The 17,578-nt window shown below is 37.1% G+C and overlaps 1 protein-coding gene across 2 annotated transcripts in view; it reads left to right on the top strand.

The window, feature by feature from the left end:
- Positions 1-17,578, top strand: part of LOC137129102 (CMP-N-acetylneuraminate-beta-galactosamide-alpha-2,3-sialyltransferase 1-like) — a 57,823-nt gene that overhangs the window by 26,009 nt on the left and 14,236 nt on the right. For both annotated transcript variants that reach the window (XM_067507960.1, XM_067507969.1), the window contains exons 2-3: positions 4,883-5,551; positions 9,162-9,355. In XM_067507960.1, coding sequence (XP_067364061.1) covers positions 5,261-5,551; positions 9,162-9,355 — 485 coding nt within the window. In that variant the 5' untranslated portion in view covers positions 4,883-5,260. The remainder of the gene's footprint in view (positions 1-4,882; positions 5,552-9,161; positions 9,356-17,578) is intronic.

Raw genomic sequence — 17,578 nt, 5'->3', positions numbered from 1 at the left:
AATCTCTCAGTGCCCCTAGGATCCTCTTTATGTGCTTGAGCAGAAAACATAATCACACCTCCCTTTTTATTAAAATAAAGTACCGACTGGAAGTCAATATCTTTGAAAATGAAATACACTCCACTAAAGCCAGAGACTACAGCATGAAGATTCATAGATGTGATGCTATCAAATGTAAAATCTGAAGCTTTACCATTTTTTTCACTGAGTGAGTGATATTATTAGTTATGTAGCAGATGTTTCACAGAGAATCCCTCTGGATTTCTTCTCAGTTGCCTTTAACGTCTCTTCTATTTCAGACTGTAGGTGCAGGTTCAGATATTGAATTCTGATAATAGAAGAGATTCAAAGTTTTCTTCTTTCAGCTTTGGTGTTATGTTGTTCATATTAAGAAACTGGGGCCATCAGACTACTTTGTTTTACATTGAGGGTTGCTATCTTCCTAATGTGGAAGGTTATTCAGACCAACGGTGACATGGTAGGTCAACTATAGCTGCTGTAGTAGTTATAAAAGCATAAAGTAGCTGCATGGGTCACATGACTTTCCTACTGGAGAGTTTAAAAGGTCTCATAATGCTGAGTGGCTCATTTCACGTTTCGTGTTAAATTGATGACTCATAATTAATGAATCATTTGAAGTTTTTATTACCTCACTTTATTTTCCTGAATTCCAGACCAGATCAATAAAGGTTTTTTATATTGTGATTCATATTAATGAATCACAACCCTAAAGTAACTAAAGTTATCAAATATATTTAGTGAAATAAAAGTACAATTTATTTACCTATAGAAGCTAACTCTCTTTTGCAGTTACAGTTACATTTGGAAGCAGTCTACTCACAAGGTGCTGCATTTTTGCCTTATTGCATAGTCACTGTGAATTGGCAGAAAGTTGCAATAGAAATACCTCACAATTCTACCCAAGTACAGTACTTTAGGAAAAGAACTTAATATTTTACCCACAGTGTCCTACAGTGTCATTCACCCAAGTTCCTACCGCTGACTCCTCTAAAGCAGTTAGGTATAAACGTTTGCAACCCCTTATTTTGAAACGCGAAAAACTAGGATTTTTTTTGTTCCTCAGTAATAATAAGAAATTTGATTGCGGATTCAGCTCTTTTTGGGATCCCAGAAGAGCATTTGTTCTAGCCAAATGTGCATTAATGTATGTTAGGTTAACGCATTTTGAAAAGACCCACACTGTATACATATACCTAAATATTTTTTGAATACGTTTTTTGAATAATTGGTCTATATAGTTTTTAGAGTGCCTTTATTATAGAAAGCAAGCCGTGCATTACATTTTATTTATTTTCACCGTGATATGACAGTTTTCAGTTTAGACTTGTAATGTTACTGGGTACAAATTAGTAACAATGTGTTTTGACTTCGATGTAATATTGGGATTTATTCAGCCATGATGCTGACATGTTAAATCCGTCACATTTATGGAATGAGTTGGCTAAGTGTCAAATCAGAGTCAACACTGAGAGACTTGTTTTAAACATCCTCTCACAGCTCAGCGGAGATACCTTTCTAAAGTATATAACATATTGGAGTCTTCAAAACTGCAGATTTCTGATTTCTTAAATTGCTTGCGAGCAGCAGGAGTAAGCTGGTGAGAAAAACAATTTCCACAGAACACAAACTGAAAACCCTTTACTGTAACTACACCCTGCAAAGTTGATGACTTCTCAAAACTGAAGATTAGGGTGAAAATCACAGCTTGCACACTGCTGCTTGCCACCCCCTCACCCTCTCTGTCTCCCTCTTGTTCCCTTCTGAAGTGTGAGCAGACGCTTTGCTGTCTCAGCTTGGTGAACTTTGATCATCCCAGGGTTGCCAACTTTCAGTCGGACAAGGTCAGGAGAACAAGATGATGGTCGGTTTCTTGTCAAAAGTGACGAAGACGCCACCTGTTTGAGAATATATTCTGCTTGCTCTCACATATTCATGCACCCTTGATGCTGAGAGGCTTCAAACTGTGTGGAGCCAACACCCTGTTTTATAGAAGTAGACCTGTTCATTGAAGTGTCTTTTACAAATGTCCCCAGGTATCCTTGTCAAACCTGGTGCCCTAGACAATAACCAACCTTGGGCTGTATGGAAATTTGCAGTCCAAGCTCCACCGTGAGTCATGGAGCTTCACACAGCAGACGGGATCACTTATAAACCTTTCTGCACATTTGCCTGTGCCAGGGCTGCTGCTAAAGAGCTGTACAGTTTGTTTTTTTTTCTCTGATAGCAAGAATGAAATCAACACACAAGCTGTGTCGCTGCGTAGTCTTAAACCTGTCTTAAACCCAATCCTCTTTGCTTCTCTCCTGGGTGGAATTTGAATGACCTGATCAATTTCTAATCAGGAAAGCAACCCGCAGCCTTTCTCTTGTTGTAATGGAGTTCCCCACAAATCTTGCATGAATGGCTCACTCAGAAATTGTTAGGAGAAAAGGGCAGGTAGCATGTTTTGTGAGGTTCATTTTGCAGACATATTTCTCATCCTGTGTGGTGATGATAGCACTTTATCTCCAATGTGGATCTGCTGTTAGCTAAATATAGAAGTGTTCATAGAATCCTAAGCACGGCTGCACATCAGAATGAACCCAGGCCCTGTATAAAGGCAGAGGTGGCCTTTTCATGTTGAAAATGAAACCCCGGGAGGTCTGCCTTCTTTGTCAGTCGTGAAAAGCTGGGCTCTAGTAAAAAAATAAAAAATTCCCCTACTCGATCTTATTCACTGAATGTTTTCAACAACATGTTTCTTAGTAACTGTATAGGTTCTATAGTAGGTTTAACATGGTTTCCCAGTCCTTTTGTTAGCCCCACAGTCCCACCACACAAAGCCAAGGACGTACGGTACTGTGCCACAGAACATGTCCCAAATGTCAGGATGGGATTTTTTACTTAACTCTAACTTAAATCCAGAATCCACACAATCAACAAAAAAGCCCATCAAAGGATGTACAGCAACTACATCATGCGTCAGCTCCAGAAATTCAACCTGCCTAAAGAACAAATGATCCAGTTCTACACAACAATCATTGAGCCTGTTCTCCGCACATCCATCACTGTCTGGTTTGGTTCAGCTGCTAAACAAGACAAACAAAGACAACAGAAAGGACTGCTGGTGCCAATTTCTGACTCCATAGTTGGAAAATGAGCAGGAAAAATTGGTAGAATCCTCACACCCTGGACGCAGCCTGTTCCAAGGGCAGCTCTCAGATGAAGGGTTAATCAGTCAGGGATTATTATAAACAACCTCTCTACAACTACAGTAAGATGTTGTGCTGTACAATGTAGAAATTATATCAACATAATGAGAGACCAACATTGTGCAGTATATATGTTCATGAATTACTTGACAGCAAAAGTACAAGTTGTTTGTATTATGCATTCAACCCTACTACCTAATATTCATATTCCTACACATTTGTACTTACCTTGTTCACACGTTCATCCATGTTGTTATGTTATTGTGTATTTCCCTTGTTGTCGCTATGTGTAAATGAGATGAGAGCCACTAGAATACCAGAGACAAACTCATTGTGTGCACAAACATGCACCAATAAAAAATTATTGTGATTCTGACAATGTTAATATTACGTTAACATTGTCGAACTTAAGAGTCCCAAGTCAAATCCAAATTTAAAAATAACTTAAAAAGAACATCAAATAAAGAGTGGTCAGGTGTTATTCCTGTAACTACAAATGGGATTCAATATCATTTAATGATATCATTATCTTTGTCCTGAAATTTGGTTAAATATTTTAAATATTAAATTTTTTTATTAAAAAGCCAGAAGCATTGCAATGTGAAGTAATGGTATAATGCAGACAGGATTAATTCAAGTAACAGCTGATCCAAATATTGAATGACCTGAGTAACAAATAGGAAGTTTGTCAGCTTTAAAAAATACTAATATGTTATTGAGTGCAGTAATGGTGCCTTTGAGCAATGTCCGTCCACCCTGGGTACAGGGTACAGGGCCACGCTGTGACTTTAAAGATGCAATATTGATGCAAAAAGAAAATACATATTTTTTTACAACAATTTGTTGATTTTTATTTTTCATTGTGATGGATGTATCAATAAATACCAGACCGCTGTTTTGATCTTCGTGGATTTAAGGCAGATTACTATTTGGAGAGCTGTTGTGCTTTTCGCCAATAGCTTGTCTCCCTGACAAATATTTTTTTTTTATTCACTACTAGGTTTATTTTCATTCCTAATCCTGTAGGCTGTGAGTGCTGTATATTGCTGCTGCTACGGAGTTTAGGCTATAAAATACATCAGGAGGTGTAAAGATTATGTATAGCACTGAGGGGAAGAAAAAGTGTCACAGAGCCTTGATGTTTTGTCCAACCTATTGTCATGTGTTTTCCTGCTCCACAGTATGATAGAAGATCAAAAATAGAAGTCTGCTTTCTGTAATATTTAATGTGTGATGGGATAATGTGCAAGTTATGGACTGTAAGATGCGCGGATCCGTGTAGCGTTTGGCTGTGGTGTGATTCATTGAGTCTGTTGACTCTGCGCACATATTTTGTATCATAAATTTTGGGCAGAAGGAGTATCAAGGCAGCCCAAGTCAAAAAGCGAAACTTAATTGGAAGTCCCGAGTAATTGGTGTAAAGCCCAAGTCATAGTTGAGCCTAAAGTCAGGAATTCATAACGTCCAAGTAATTAGTCAGTTATTATAATTAATATTATAAGTGGTATTGCTGCTGTTTTCAGAAATTGTTGTGCTTTAGATAGCAGATTGACTATGACTAATAGCTTGCTATTCCTCTTATTTTTAATGATTTCTGCATTTGCACATTCATCTTATTTCTTTTAACATATAGTTATGTGTGATATAAAAATGTCCTATCTGCCTTCCAGGTGAATCATTAAAGAATAGATGACGCACCAGTCACTGACCTTACAGAGTCAACAGTAAAACTGTGTGAATCTGATTAATCAGAAGCCACAGAGATGACAGAACTACACAGTGGATTTCCCTACTCTCATTTTATGTAAACCTACAGACACCACATGGACGGATTTCATTAAGGAATTTATTAACCAAATACTGTGTTTTCTGCTGTATAACAAAATGACATGCTCGTTTGACAGCAGTGATGGATTTTATCCACCTGTACCATGTGATCGGCAGGATTGCATTTTTTTCATCACTTTGGGACTCTAGGTTTATCGTGATGCTTTTTTTAACCATTGCACTAGGAAAGCTTCGAGCCATCTGTTTTTAAAGGTGATAACATGTCTTTACCGAAGAGGATGAAACTCAGGACTTTTGCTGTGCTGTTTTGTATTATTACATTTACAACGCTGCTGTTCACTTACACTTTCCGGGACCCCTCACTCTACTTCTTGAAGCATGCTTTTCGCCTGTCTGACAACTTTTTCACCAAAGGACCATGTGGCTGTAGACAGTGCATAACTGAGCTGGACGATAGCCTCTGGTTCGCAGAGCACTTCAATCAGTCCATCCACCCTCTGATGACCAAGGAGAACAGCGTCCTTTCTGATGAAACCTTTAAATGGTGGCAGGTAAGATTCAGCGCTTGTGTTTTGGGGGATTGAAAAGAAAAAAACATAACCATTCAGCTTTTGAGAGCAGATAAGGATGTGAAAAGAAAGATTATGCATAAAATACAGAGATCAAACACTGCTGTAATGCTTGCAAGAAGAGTTTGTTTTTGCCACATTGATTGTTTCAAATCCAAGGGATCTTCACCAAGATCAAGTTGAGATGCAAACTCCCACGCAAAATTTGTTCATATTTACCAAGTGAGATAGTGGCTATGGAAGTTGTTTTTTCCAAAATATGTAGCTCATTATGACTTGAATTTATATATTAAACTAATCCTTCCCTAAATTCAAATCACTTCTGCACCTGCAAACTGTATGCACTGTTTATGAAAAGTGCTGTGACCACAGCCATACATGTCTAATAATATGTAGACTGCCTTCATACATTTTTGATTCCATAAAACAATACACAACATGCCCCTGCTTCATTTAGTGTATGAACTTAACCCAACTTAGCTACAATTCCTGTTCTGGGTTTCAAGACATGAGCAGTGCAATTTTTTAAATATAAATCATTAATCCCAATGAGACCATCGCTCTAGTTTATTGTCTGTCGAAGGAAACTAATGTCCCTAAATTAACCAAACATAAAGAAAAACCTGGTGAAACAACTAATTAGGTTAACTGGCAACATGTCAGGGCCATGATTTTGCATAAAAAGAGCACCCCAGAGAAGCTATCTGTCAGAACTATCAATGGGGCCATGCTCATAATTTTATGAAAAATATCTTTTGAGATAGTTGTCTTTCAATGTAAAATTCTAAAGAATTCAATTTCATCATATACAGCGCATTAAAAAATTAAAACAATAGATGTAAATAAATAAATGTAGGTAATGTACAAGGCCAAAAAGTTACATTGGATATCATAAAAATCTACCATGCAATGAAACAACCATACATAAACAAGACCCAGAAACACTGCTTCTTTCTCTAAAGGAAAAAAAAGTTTTTAGTTTGAAAACACTGAAAACATTTGGCACATTATGAGCCAAAAAAAAAAAAAAAATATGTAGTGTGGGTCCAGCAGCTGAAATCTATCAAAAACCAAACCTTTTTCAATTTTTACTCACTTCCCAAACAATATAGGCAATATAACCAAAACCACCAGGTCAACACAAACACAGAAAGTTACCAATATGTTGCCAACACCCTTTAAACCAACCTCAGCAAAGCTAGTGAGTCTTACCATGATGAAGCGACAGCAGTGGTAAACATTTTTGAGACATGTAGCAGGCCTCAAATTTCCAAATGAGCAAATATATTTGTTTAAAAACAATGACGTTCTTACAATGTGCTTTGTACATCTCTTTGTACTCTTTAAACTCAAAAGTTTACACTTTACACTTTATACTTTCTAATGTTATGATTAACAAATTACTGCATTCGTTATCTACATTTTACAATGTGTCCAAACTTATATTAGGTTTGTACTTTTAAATAGGTCCTTTAAATCGTTATGCTATATTTTGCTCACTGTCTCACTGTTGATTTTCTTTAGACAGAGTTTGATACATCTACATTACTTTAGAATGACAGACATCCAAATCACAGATGTCAGATTATATTGTCCAGTTGCAAGAAGTCAGACTTGGCATCCAATCAGAATCAATAATCCCCCATGGCCACATAATCATTTAATGAGGTACAGTATACTGTTGCTCAAGGTAGGCTGCCCATTCTTGAGCTGCAATCCAAACTCTGATATGAAATATGCCTTCAATATACAGAAGATACAGATAAAACCACCTTGATTTTTCACATAAAAATCAATTTACTAGTTACTTGACTTTAAGTACTTTACTTTAACTTGACCCAAATTTAGGGCCAGAAGTCTAAAACTGCAATTTTTTTTAGCCAATGCTACTTTCATTTTGACCATTACTTTTTATTCTGTTTCCCACAAGTCCTCGTTTAATTGAAATACAATACTAATTCATTTTAGTAATGACCACTTCATGGTGTTGCTTAGGTAAAGAAATCACATGGTAAATTGTTCCTTTACAATTAATGTGTTAATAATGCAATAATAATAATTCAATAATAATTGAATAGCTCAATAACTATATAACTATATATCATTATGACTTGCTCATTCTTGATGGATTTTGTTGCCTGTTTGCTCAGTGTCAGTGTTAAATTGCTGCTCCTTTGCATTTGGAGAGGCTGACACAAAAGCTAATATTTACTGTTATTTACTCATTTTAGCTTCACTGAAAACAATAAATATGCATGGCCATTCAACAGAATCATATAACACACCAAACAATAAATTGAACCCATAATTACTACATATAGAAGCTGTTGAATTGTTTTATAAAGGATTAGTTTTTCTGAAACCACTATATTGTAAATTTGATTTCATGTCAGTTTTCGATTCGATTACATGCAACCTTTATTTAATCCATTCACCAAATTTATATGACACAATTGTCCTACAGTACCCTTTGTCTGGGTGTCTGGAAGCCATCCAGCACCTTAGGTATTCCCACATTCACCTCACACCATGTCCAATTAGAGGCAAGAATAGAAAAAATTACTGCAAGGTTGTCTCTTGTCACTACTCATTCCAGAAAACACTTTTCACAGGGAGCTTGATGAGGTAAGTGTCAGATATCAACGGTAGCTTGGCCAGATGGTTCGAGCTGCGCTGCTGCAAGGCAAAGGCATGACCTCCAGGTGTACCAGGGCTCCTTGCTCCAAATGAGATGTCAAAGCTTTCAGTCTTTTCTAATCAGGAAAGATTCCCATTCCCAGCCAAAATATGTCTGATGTGTTTTGGGTAATTTGGACTTCATTAAAGGATGGTTGTGGTGATTTTCTCAATTAAATGTCAGCCTGAAGACCTGGTTAGCTTGTTCATCTGTGCCATAGACCTCTATTGTTGTCCAGAAACTATTGAAAGCAGACCAGCCAGATACACAGAATGACATATTTCCTAATTGCAAAAAGTGTTCCCACACCCTCTGAATCAGCATTTTATTGTATTTACTGCTTTGGTGGAATTATGGAAGCTCACACCAATTTAGACACATTTATATTAAGAATAATTTTTGGAGTAAAGAATTGTTGAGCAGTGTATGTGGCTGATGTGTTTTGATTAGATTTCGTGAAACAACTGTGATCAAAAGTTGTTTTTCAGTAAATAGTACTTTAGCAACCAAGTAACAATTTCAACTGTGACATGCTTTCTTCAGGATTTCATTTGACATAGTGCAAAAGCTTCGACAATAATATTTAGACCATGAGTCACCAAAAGTCTGTCTTTAAACTCGTGAGGATATAGCAGAAGATTTTGTTTTCATTCTGTTTCCAGCTGCCACAGCACAATATGTAACAGTATACAGTGCACACACATTCCTGCATTTATTTGCTGTCTCTCTGAGTTCAAAGCCAGCAGAAGAAGGCCAGTCCAAAAGAGCCCCTGCAGACAGAGCTAAGCCACCCCTGAGGTTATTTCAGAAATGTGCTCGGTGTCTCGAGCTCCACTGCCCTTGTTCAATCACTTCTACTTAAAGTGGCCCTGGAGCCACGGCTTTCTCTGAGGTATGTCTGTGCTGTGTCACCAGTGGTTGCAGTCAGAGAGGCAGCCGGCCAACTTCAGCGAAGTGGTGGAGGAGCTGTTCCAAGTCATCCCCAATGATCCGCTTTACATGGACGCCAGCCCCGAACGCTGCAGGACCTGTGCCGTTGTGGGGAACTCTGGAAACCTGAAGGGGTCCCACTATGGAAAACTCATCGACTCTAATGAATTCATCCTAAGGTCAGTCTGTTCTTCAGTCTTTTGTCACAGACACACAGTCTTGAAATTTGCTGTGATATTTACACATTTCGTCATTGACAAAACTTGTCTACATCTTTTCAGCTGTATTACCTTGACAACTTTATATGACGGTAAAACTGATAACTGCAGGCAAATCGAAGGTTATTTGAGGACATTAGGCTCTTCTCCTCAGTTTTGTCTCAAAGATTTTTCAAATAAACAAAATAGAACAATAACAAAACAATTCACTTGCATTTGCAAAGTTTAATATTAACCAGAATTGCATACATACAGTGGATGTTTTAGTGGTGTAGAAGATTTTTTTGTGGATAAAGTTGACCAATTATGAGCATGTTATTATGATCACCTGTGCAATTGAACACAGTGAAGATGCGGTTCTAATGTTTTGTCCCCGTTATTCATTTTAACTAGGGTGGCCGAAACATAAGAAGCACTCTCTCAACCTAAAAAATGAGAAATTCTGACCTTGTAAAAGTGTCAGTGGGCTGGGATGCAGAAGGTGGCAGGTTCGAATCCCAGCCCCCCCCCCCCCCGACCAGGTGTGGCCCCACCCAGCGAACAAGGACAACCTTGGTGCTGGTCCAAAGCCAGGGCAAAAATGGGAGGGCCGCAGCATGAAGGGCATCTGGGATATAAACACATGCCAAATAAACATGCTCAACATTTTCCGCTGTAGCGACCTTTGAAGGCACAAGCCAAAGCCGTTGATTTTTATAACCTTGTAAAAGTAGAGTTCATGGCAGAGCTGCTGTATTGGATTGCATTAAATTGCACTGTTACAGTATATAATAGCATAGATGCTTAAATATATGCAATACAAGTAGGTGGAATGATTATGAAAATAGTTGCAGATCTATAGAATAAAAACCAGTAATATTTTGTAACATTTACACTTGAACAGCACTGATGTGGGGAGAGAAGAAAACAAAATGCACTTGAGTTGTTGTGGTTTGCATCTTAAAGACCATGAAAGCTCTTTACCTGTGCTAAATTGAAATTTAAATTTTTGCAGTTGTACCTACAACCCAGCCTGCTTAATAATATCCATTTAAATAGATATGAAATACATACATTCTGTTAAATAATCCGTTATGAAGTTGCAGGCAAAGGTTTTATGTAGCATAAGCTCCCCCATCTCTCTCCCACCTGTGTCCCAGGCTGCACTCAGTTCACATGTGTGGTTGATTTGCTTTCATTCCTCCTTTCTGCTCTTGATAAACGTTTAGGAAGATTATTTTAACAAAGTAGTAGATTAAAAGAATAAAAGTTTGAGTAGTTTGAGTCAAATGTTTAGCTATTGCTTAGGGTGGCAGGAAAAAAGACAGGAGGCTGTCATTCCCTATAATCTGTCACAGCAGTTGCAATTCTACTAAGAAGAAATTGAAACAGATAAAAAATGTGACAAGGAATATTTCTGAGAGGGGCTGTGGGTGTAGAAAGGGTAAACAAACCCTTGTCTTTCAGATGTCAAACACAAATGTAAATGTAGTCTCAAGGCTGGACAATTCACAGGTTAGAGTCTTGGTTGTTTTTTTGTTTTCCTATGTTAAGCTGCTAAGAATTTAAAGTGATGTGAAAATCTAGCTGAAGGCTGCAGGTACAGCATATGCAAATAATTAACGAAGAGTGGAGGGGTATTCCCTTAAGTTGCACCTAAGGTGCAATACAAATTCAATTAGCATCATAAGATTGTTTTTGCACAGTGAAATGAGAGAAACAATTACATAATATACTAGTAAGCAACAGCAGAGACCACTCATTTTTAACCTTAAAGTGTTAAACCAATGGGACCGATAGGACATTAGTTCAGAAATGATGTGTGAACACAGTCCAGTCACTTTGAGAACAGATTGAAACCCAATGCATTTCAAATATCAACAATGCAACTCACCCAGATCCTTTAAAGCCTTCTTTATAGTCTATTATGAATACTGAATGGCACAGGCCCATGGGCTAAAGCCTCTTGTTTGCTTAGCAGATTGCAGTGGTAAAAAAGATTTGAATGATGAAAAGGGGCTTTGCATCTGCATTTAACAAGAAAAAGTAAGCTCTGTGCCCTTGCAAAGTAAATGTTCTGTAAGATATGTTGTTTGAGGGTCTGATAAGTTTTTATAGTTATTAAAATTAGATTTAAATGGTGCTTTTTGTTCTTCTAAAACACACTAATTGATTGGCAAATGATCTCTAGGAGGTCCTTTTTTTATTTGTTGGACATCTTATCATCAACTTAAAAGTACACACTATACCCATTGCCGGTTTTATATTTGATTGCAGATAAAAAGCACATTTTAGCCATAAAGTCGATCCTTTTATCAAGTAAATGTGAGAATGCTCCTACCTTTATAAAGTTGAAGACAGTGATAATGGAATCACACTTCATCTCTACTGTAGCCCGGACACATAGGGGTGATAAGACAAAACAATTTGGACCAAACAACAACTGAAAGTGGCCTGGTAGGTGCTTGTGTTAAATCACATGAATCATCATTTACTGTAAGTGTAATGAAAAAATGCAGCATAAAGAGAGAAGAGAAACATAACCAAACTATAATAGTGTTTAGATATTTGCATGAAAAATGCAGTGGAAACAAATAAGACTCAAATGATGCAACAAGATGAAAATAACAACAAAGAGAATATTACGAATTCGTGTACACACATTGTACTTGTACATGTTCCATGGTAATATTTACATAGGCAGTCTTTCTTTAAAAATGTTAAAACAAGAGGGTGTTATTAGAATTTAGGCTATGATTGTTGGAGCTATTGTAAATAGCTGTAATTAAACTGCATTGAAATGATATAAGTGGACACATGGCGTGTTAACTTCATCAAACTAGAATAAAAATGACTGAGCCCTTTCATTTCCACAATAAAAAAAAAAAGCCAAAGTAAAGAGCATGATATGATTGTTAAATTTGTGTAAAATAAATGAAAACTGGACAATGTGAACATTTAATCAGTGACCTGCATCTGGTTAACATTGTGTCCTAACCAGTCTGTTATAATCAGGTAAATTTGAGTTTTAACCTTGCAATACTACCTTTGTAACCATGGTAACTGAAATTATACCTACAAAAATATTTTTGGCCCCAGTCCTGATCCAAGTCCTTTAACATTGGGTATCTGCCAGTACTGAGTCTAAAACTTTCTAAATGTCAAATATGTATCTCACACACTAAAACTAAAGTTTAACATGAATGAAAGTTTAACTGGGAGTTATGAGTGTGATGGAAGATCTAGCTACTCTCAAAAATGTAACTTATTATAAATGTCAGTGTAAATGACTATAATTTACATCTACATAATTGTAATATTTTTTTGCACCAATACATTGCAGAGTTCTTTGTTTTGGGGGGGGGGTGTGTCTCAATATTGTTTACATTTTTATGGGAAACAGCCAAGAGCATACATTTTACAAAGTTAAAATAATGCACTGACATATATAGAAGTAGGGATAAAAAGCGAAGCACAATCACATGTGATCAGAATCACATGCCAACCTTAACAGTGGATACAGCAGTTTGAGCCTGTGGAATAAAGTAGTTAACCTGTCATTTAGTAGTTAACCAATACTCTTGATTAAATGGGACCTCTTTTAAGATTGATGGCAAATGGTCTTCATGATGATGTGGCTGACATAAAGATCTTATCAACCGAGTAACTGGAGCGCCACATAAATATCCAAAAGCAAATTTTATGCAGTAGTCTTGCGTGGCTCTTAATTTATCACAGCACGGCTTTGTCAACCTGCTGTGAAATGTTGCCTCAGTATAAAGCCACATTACTGCACTTATCTTCTTTGCCAGCCCCCGCTGTGACAGCAGCATGGCATTGTCTACCAATTCAATTATTAGATGACAGGGATAGCATCAAGACAAGAGTTATTACTTTGCTATTAGCAGAATCGTTTCACACAGAAGCACTGTATGGAAATGTACCAATTTCTTTTCAGTTGTTCTTACCTGAGCATTGTCGGTTGGAAGCTGTGATTCTAAGGCAAAAGGTTGACATAGCTACAGCAGAACAAGCATTGTAATATAAAGGTGTAGAATTCATATTTCACAAAACTTGAACTACAAACTGGAGGGCAAGACTGTCCAAAATACACTGTTTATGTAATGTTACTCCAAATCCAGACAAAGAGGAATTATTATTTTTTTATTAATAATTTACTTATCTGAACACAGAATATGTGATCAGTTCATGCTCTATGGCCACATAAACTAGCATATTTCATTTGGAAAAAAGTGCGGTCCCTTGGATGGGTGATTGTCTCATCATTCATATTTACTCTGTTGAATTGAGGATCAGTCAAGCTTATATTCTACATGATGATGTAAGCCCTTGCAAATAACTTCATTAAGATGGATCTTATATCCCGCAGATGTAATAAGTAGGGGCATCACATATGTGACCCAAAATCCCTGTTTGAAATTGGCTTTAAAATGGGGATTTTCACCTTACTAATACACAAGCTTTCACGCTTTAGCTGTTACTGAGTTCACCTAGCAACAAGAAATCATAGGCTTTAAAGTGTTTTACCAAATCCAAAAAATGAACTCTTTTCTCCTCTCTGTGGGAATGTTATTCCCATAATAATAATTTTTTCCGGAGGGGCCACAAATGAACATAATGTATCTTAGTGTTTCTCCTAAACGACTTCTGTCAAATGACAGATTAGATGATAACAGATAAACAGTTTGCGTGTGTAATCACTGCCCTAAGCCTTCAACAGAGCTCAAGTACTAAAAGATTGTTTTTTTCATTATTCTTCATTGTTGGTATTATTATTATTAGCACAGTGGGAGTAGTGCTTTCAAAAATCCATCATTAAGAAAATTTCCAATTAAGACTTCATTTTTATGTGTACCCAGTCCACTCTGCAATCAATCCTGTCATTGACTCAGCAAACCTTATTTGTTCCTGTGATATAAAGAACAATGGAGTTCAGGGGCTTGATTGCCTCTTGCCCTACCCACATAACCGTGTGCATCACCAGGCTACTGTGTGTGAAACTTATAAGAACCTGTAAGAATCCCTCAAATGTCCAATTTGTGATGTGAACTCAAATACATTTTTAAGGTTTCGCTGAGTGAAACTATAGGATACAACAGAAAGCCTTCCACAGCTGAGGGTTATATTTCAGAGCTTGACTTCACACATTGCACCATAAATAGGCCTTGCTGTTATATCACCTCCCACTGTAATTGTGTTGACATTGTTTTGTACACTTTGGGATGATGGAAACGTTTCCCTTGTGTCATTACTGAATCGCAGGCTGCTGCCATGTAATCACCATGTTTACTTTCACTCATGTTACAGACATTCTTCAGCTTCTCTGTTGTTTCTACCATCAACAGTCTTTTTACTATGTTAGAAATTAGTAGGAGAAAACCCAAGCATCCAATCACAGTTCTTGCACTCTCCATATTGTGTGAAGCCAATGCAGAGTTATATTTTAGAGGAGGTGCACTAGCTACGGTAGTTTCTTGGTTTGGCTTTGAAGCTACACTGTACTGTACAGTATGAGAACTCTGCCGCATTACAGTGTGTGATTGGTGTGCGACTATGATCAGAAACTTAACTACATTTACATGCACTTAAGTAACCTGATTTCAAATGGCTTTTTCTAGTTAGCCGATTACATATAAATAAGGAAAAAGGCTTCCATATTAGGAGATTTTATTTTTGTCGTTTTGGCTTATCCCGTGAGTTCAGGGTCCATTTAGGTGTTCATTCATTTTAAAATCAGTTCCACCAAGTCCAACTGCAACTAAAACTAACAAAAAGTGGCCTTAAAGTTTAAATAAGTTGATCTGCACTGCATATTTGTTAAATTTAGTCACAATAAACTCTATTCTGCCAGTCTGCTCTAACATACACCCCAAAATAAAAAGACAAGAAGCAGCATCTTCTATAGTCTATGGATAAAATGTATGAGCTTTGCTTCCAAACTAATGGTAGATATATGATGGATTTACAGTAACCAGGATACATAAATGTGCTTCCTGTGTACGCATAAGTGGAGTTTGACATTTTCCAAAACAGGGCAAAGAGCTTCAGCAGTAAAATCACCAAGTGGAGTGTGTAAGACAGTCTGGTGCAGAGGTATTAGAAAACCATAGAAACTAAAGAAAACACCCGTGGGAAAGCCCACCAGTGGGATTTATTCAGAGCTATGGGTTAACCTGTGTTACCTAAACAATTGTAACGTTAATGTTAAGCTGCTGCGACCTGTCGACTTGCTCATGAACACCCCTCTGGCTCATGGGAAATGGTGTTCTTTAAAGGGGCACAACAAAACTAAATATAAATTAAGATATTAGCTAGATAAATCCACTGTTCTAATCTTCATACGCCAAAAAAGTTATCTGACAAACCATTTATTAAGGTTGCGTTCCAGGACTGTATTTTTAGTGCTGTTAGAAATCTCCATGGGTTTTTATTTTTCTGTAACACAATGCTGAAGTTCCAGTTTTACTTCAGCTCTCTTTATCGTTACACCCCTAACCACCAAAGGTGCTTTGTCATTTGGATAACTTAACTTCTATTTATTGAGGTCTTAGCTGCAAAAGGTGTTGCTGGATTGTGAGGAACCAAAGTGTTTTCAGCACCAAGCCAAACTTACAAACGTCATCCGTAACAGACGTCAACTGTAGCTAAAATAATTCTAGAATAAGTGTCAGAATAAGTGATGCAGCTCTTATTTCAGATACACATTTAATTAACATTTAGGTAAAACTATGTAACAGGTCAGACTTACTATTGGTGAAAATCAGTAAAGTGTTAAAGTCCAATAAATCTCCCACAAAAAATTAAAGAGAAACCCACAGTTTTGCCATAATTTATAAACTTATTTTTTAAAACTGACACCATTTCCAGTATTTCTGTTCTGTTCAATTTAAAGCTTAAGTGTAATATAAAATATAAGGAAGCACACTTTGGTGCTTATTAAACAAATCTGAGCTCCCATAGTGTGTTTCGTCACTGTACCACCCTACAAGGTGAGGCATGGTGAGGGCTGCATGTGTGTTTAATTATGAGGAAGAAAGGCAGTAAAGGCCACTCATTGTTCTTGGCCATCCATCTTGGCAGTCTGACAAAGAACCAAGCCTGCTGTGGGCTTATTCTTACAGCTCTTCACTGGACGCCTTTTAGATCAAGAATCGATTGCAACACTCTGCTTTTTACCTACAAGGATTACAATATATTAGACAACCTTTCCTGTTGACTCTTGGTCCACAGAGCTGAGGTGCTGTGATTTCATCAGTCTACACTTAGAAAACAGATGGAGCCAAAAAGCACAAAGATCATCATACAACTTTACTATTCATCCAGTTAACGACAAAGCCCTGAAGCTTTAAAACCCCATCTGACACACTGCCTTCATCTTACATGGTGTCTTATTTAATAAAAATGTTCATGATTATAAGTGAGCTGGAACTATAAAGGCATTTTCAAGAACAGCCTTCCACCGCAGAGTATAGCAAACACGTGAGCATGTGAAGAAATGAGGCGGCACAGAAATATCACTGACCTTTAACGTGTTAGTTAGCTATTACGTGCTGCGTGATCCAGCTCCACCTTAAAGCACAGGGTTGGGTTATCAAATGCTGTGATTCTTGGCTCTTGGCTGTAAGCATTCTGAGAACAAGTGAATAATAATTAGACAAATAATGTCTAACAACCTGCTGGTAGGCAAACAGCCTTGACATTAAAGGTGCTATTTATCATTTATCAGCATTACATTCTGGCTTTTCTCCCTATTTTTATAAGAGGAACGAAAAAAAAAAAGACATTTCCTGAGGCCTGAGATTTTACACTTACCAGCAAATTGAATGACCTCAGTCCATCTTGATCTCCATCACGTTTTTATGTCAAAACAAGTTGACTGTATAAATTAGTCATGTAACTCTCATTAATTAGTAAGTACCCAAAAACAATCCTTAAACCTGTGCCTCCAGTAGTGTTCGATAACCTAATAATAAGACCTTACTGCCATTAAGTTGGACTTGACTTATTTAGCTTATTAAGCCGTCATTTAAAATGTGTCTGAACTATAGATAGCTTCACGATGAGATGGAGAATAGAGGCTGCATTCTACAAGATATGATTTTAAAAAGGTTATCTACCATTATTTGAGAAATTTGAGCCTGTGTCTTCACAACTAATCTGTTACAATTAAAAATCCAGTGCTTC

The sequence above is a fragment of the Channa argus genome, chromosome 1 (assembly GCF_033026475.1).
Source record: "Channa argus isolate prfri chromosome 1, Channa argus male v1.0, whole genome shotgun sequence".
In the NCBI taxonomy this organism is placed as follows: domain Eukaryota; kingdom Metazoa; phylum Chordata; class Actinopteri; order Anabantiformes; family Channidae; genus Channa; species Channa argus.
Note: the sequence above shows the minus strand (reverse complement) of the source record. Positions and strands in the feature narration are given on the sequence as shown.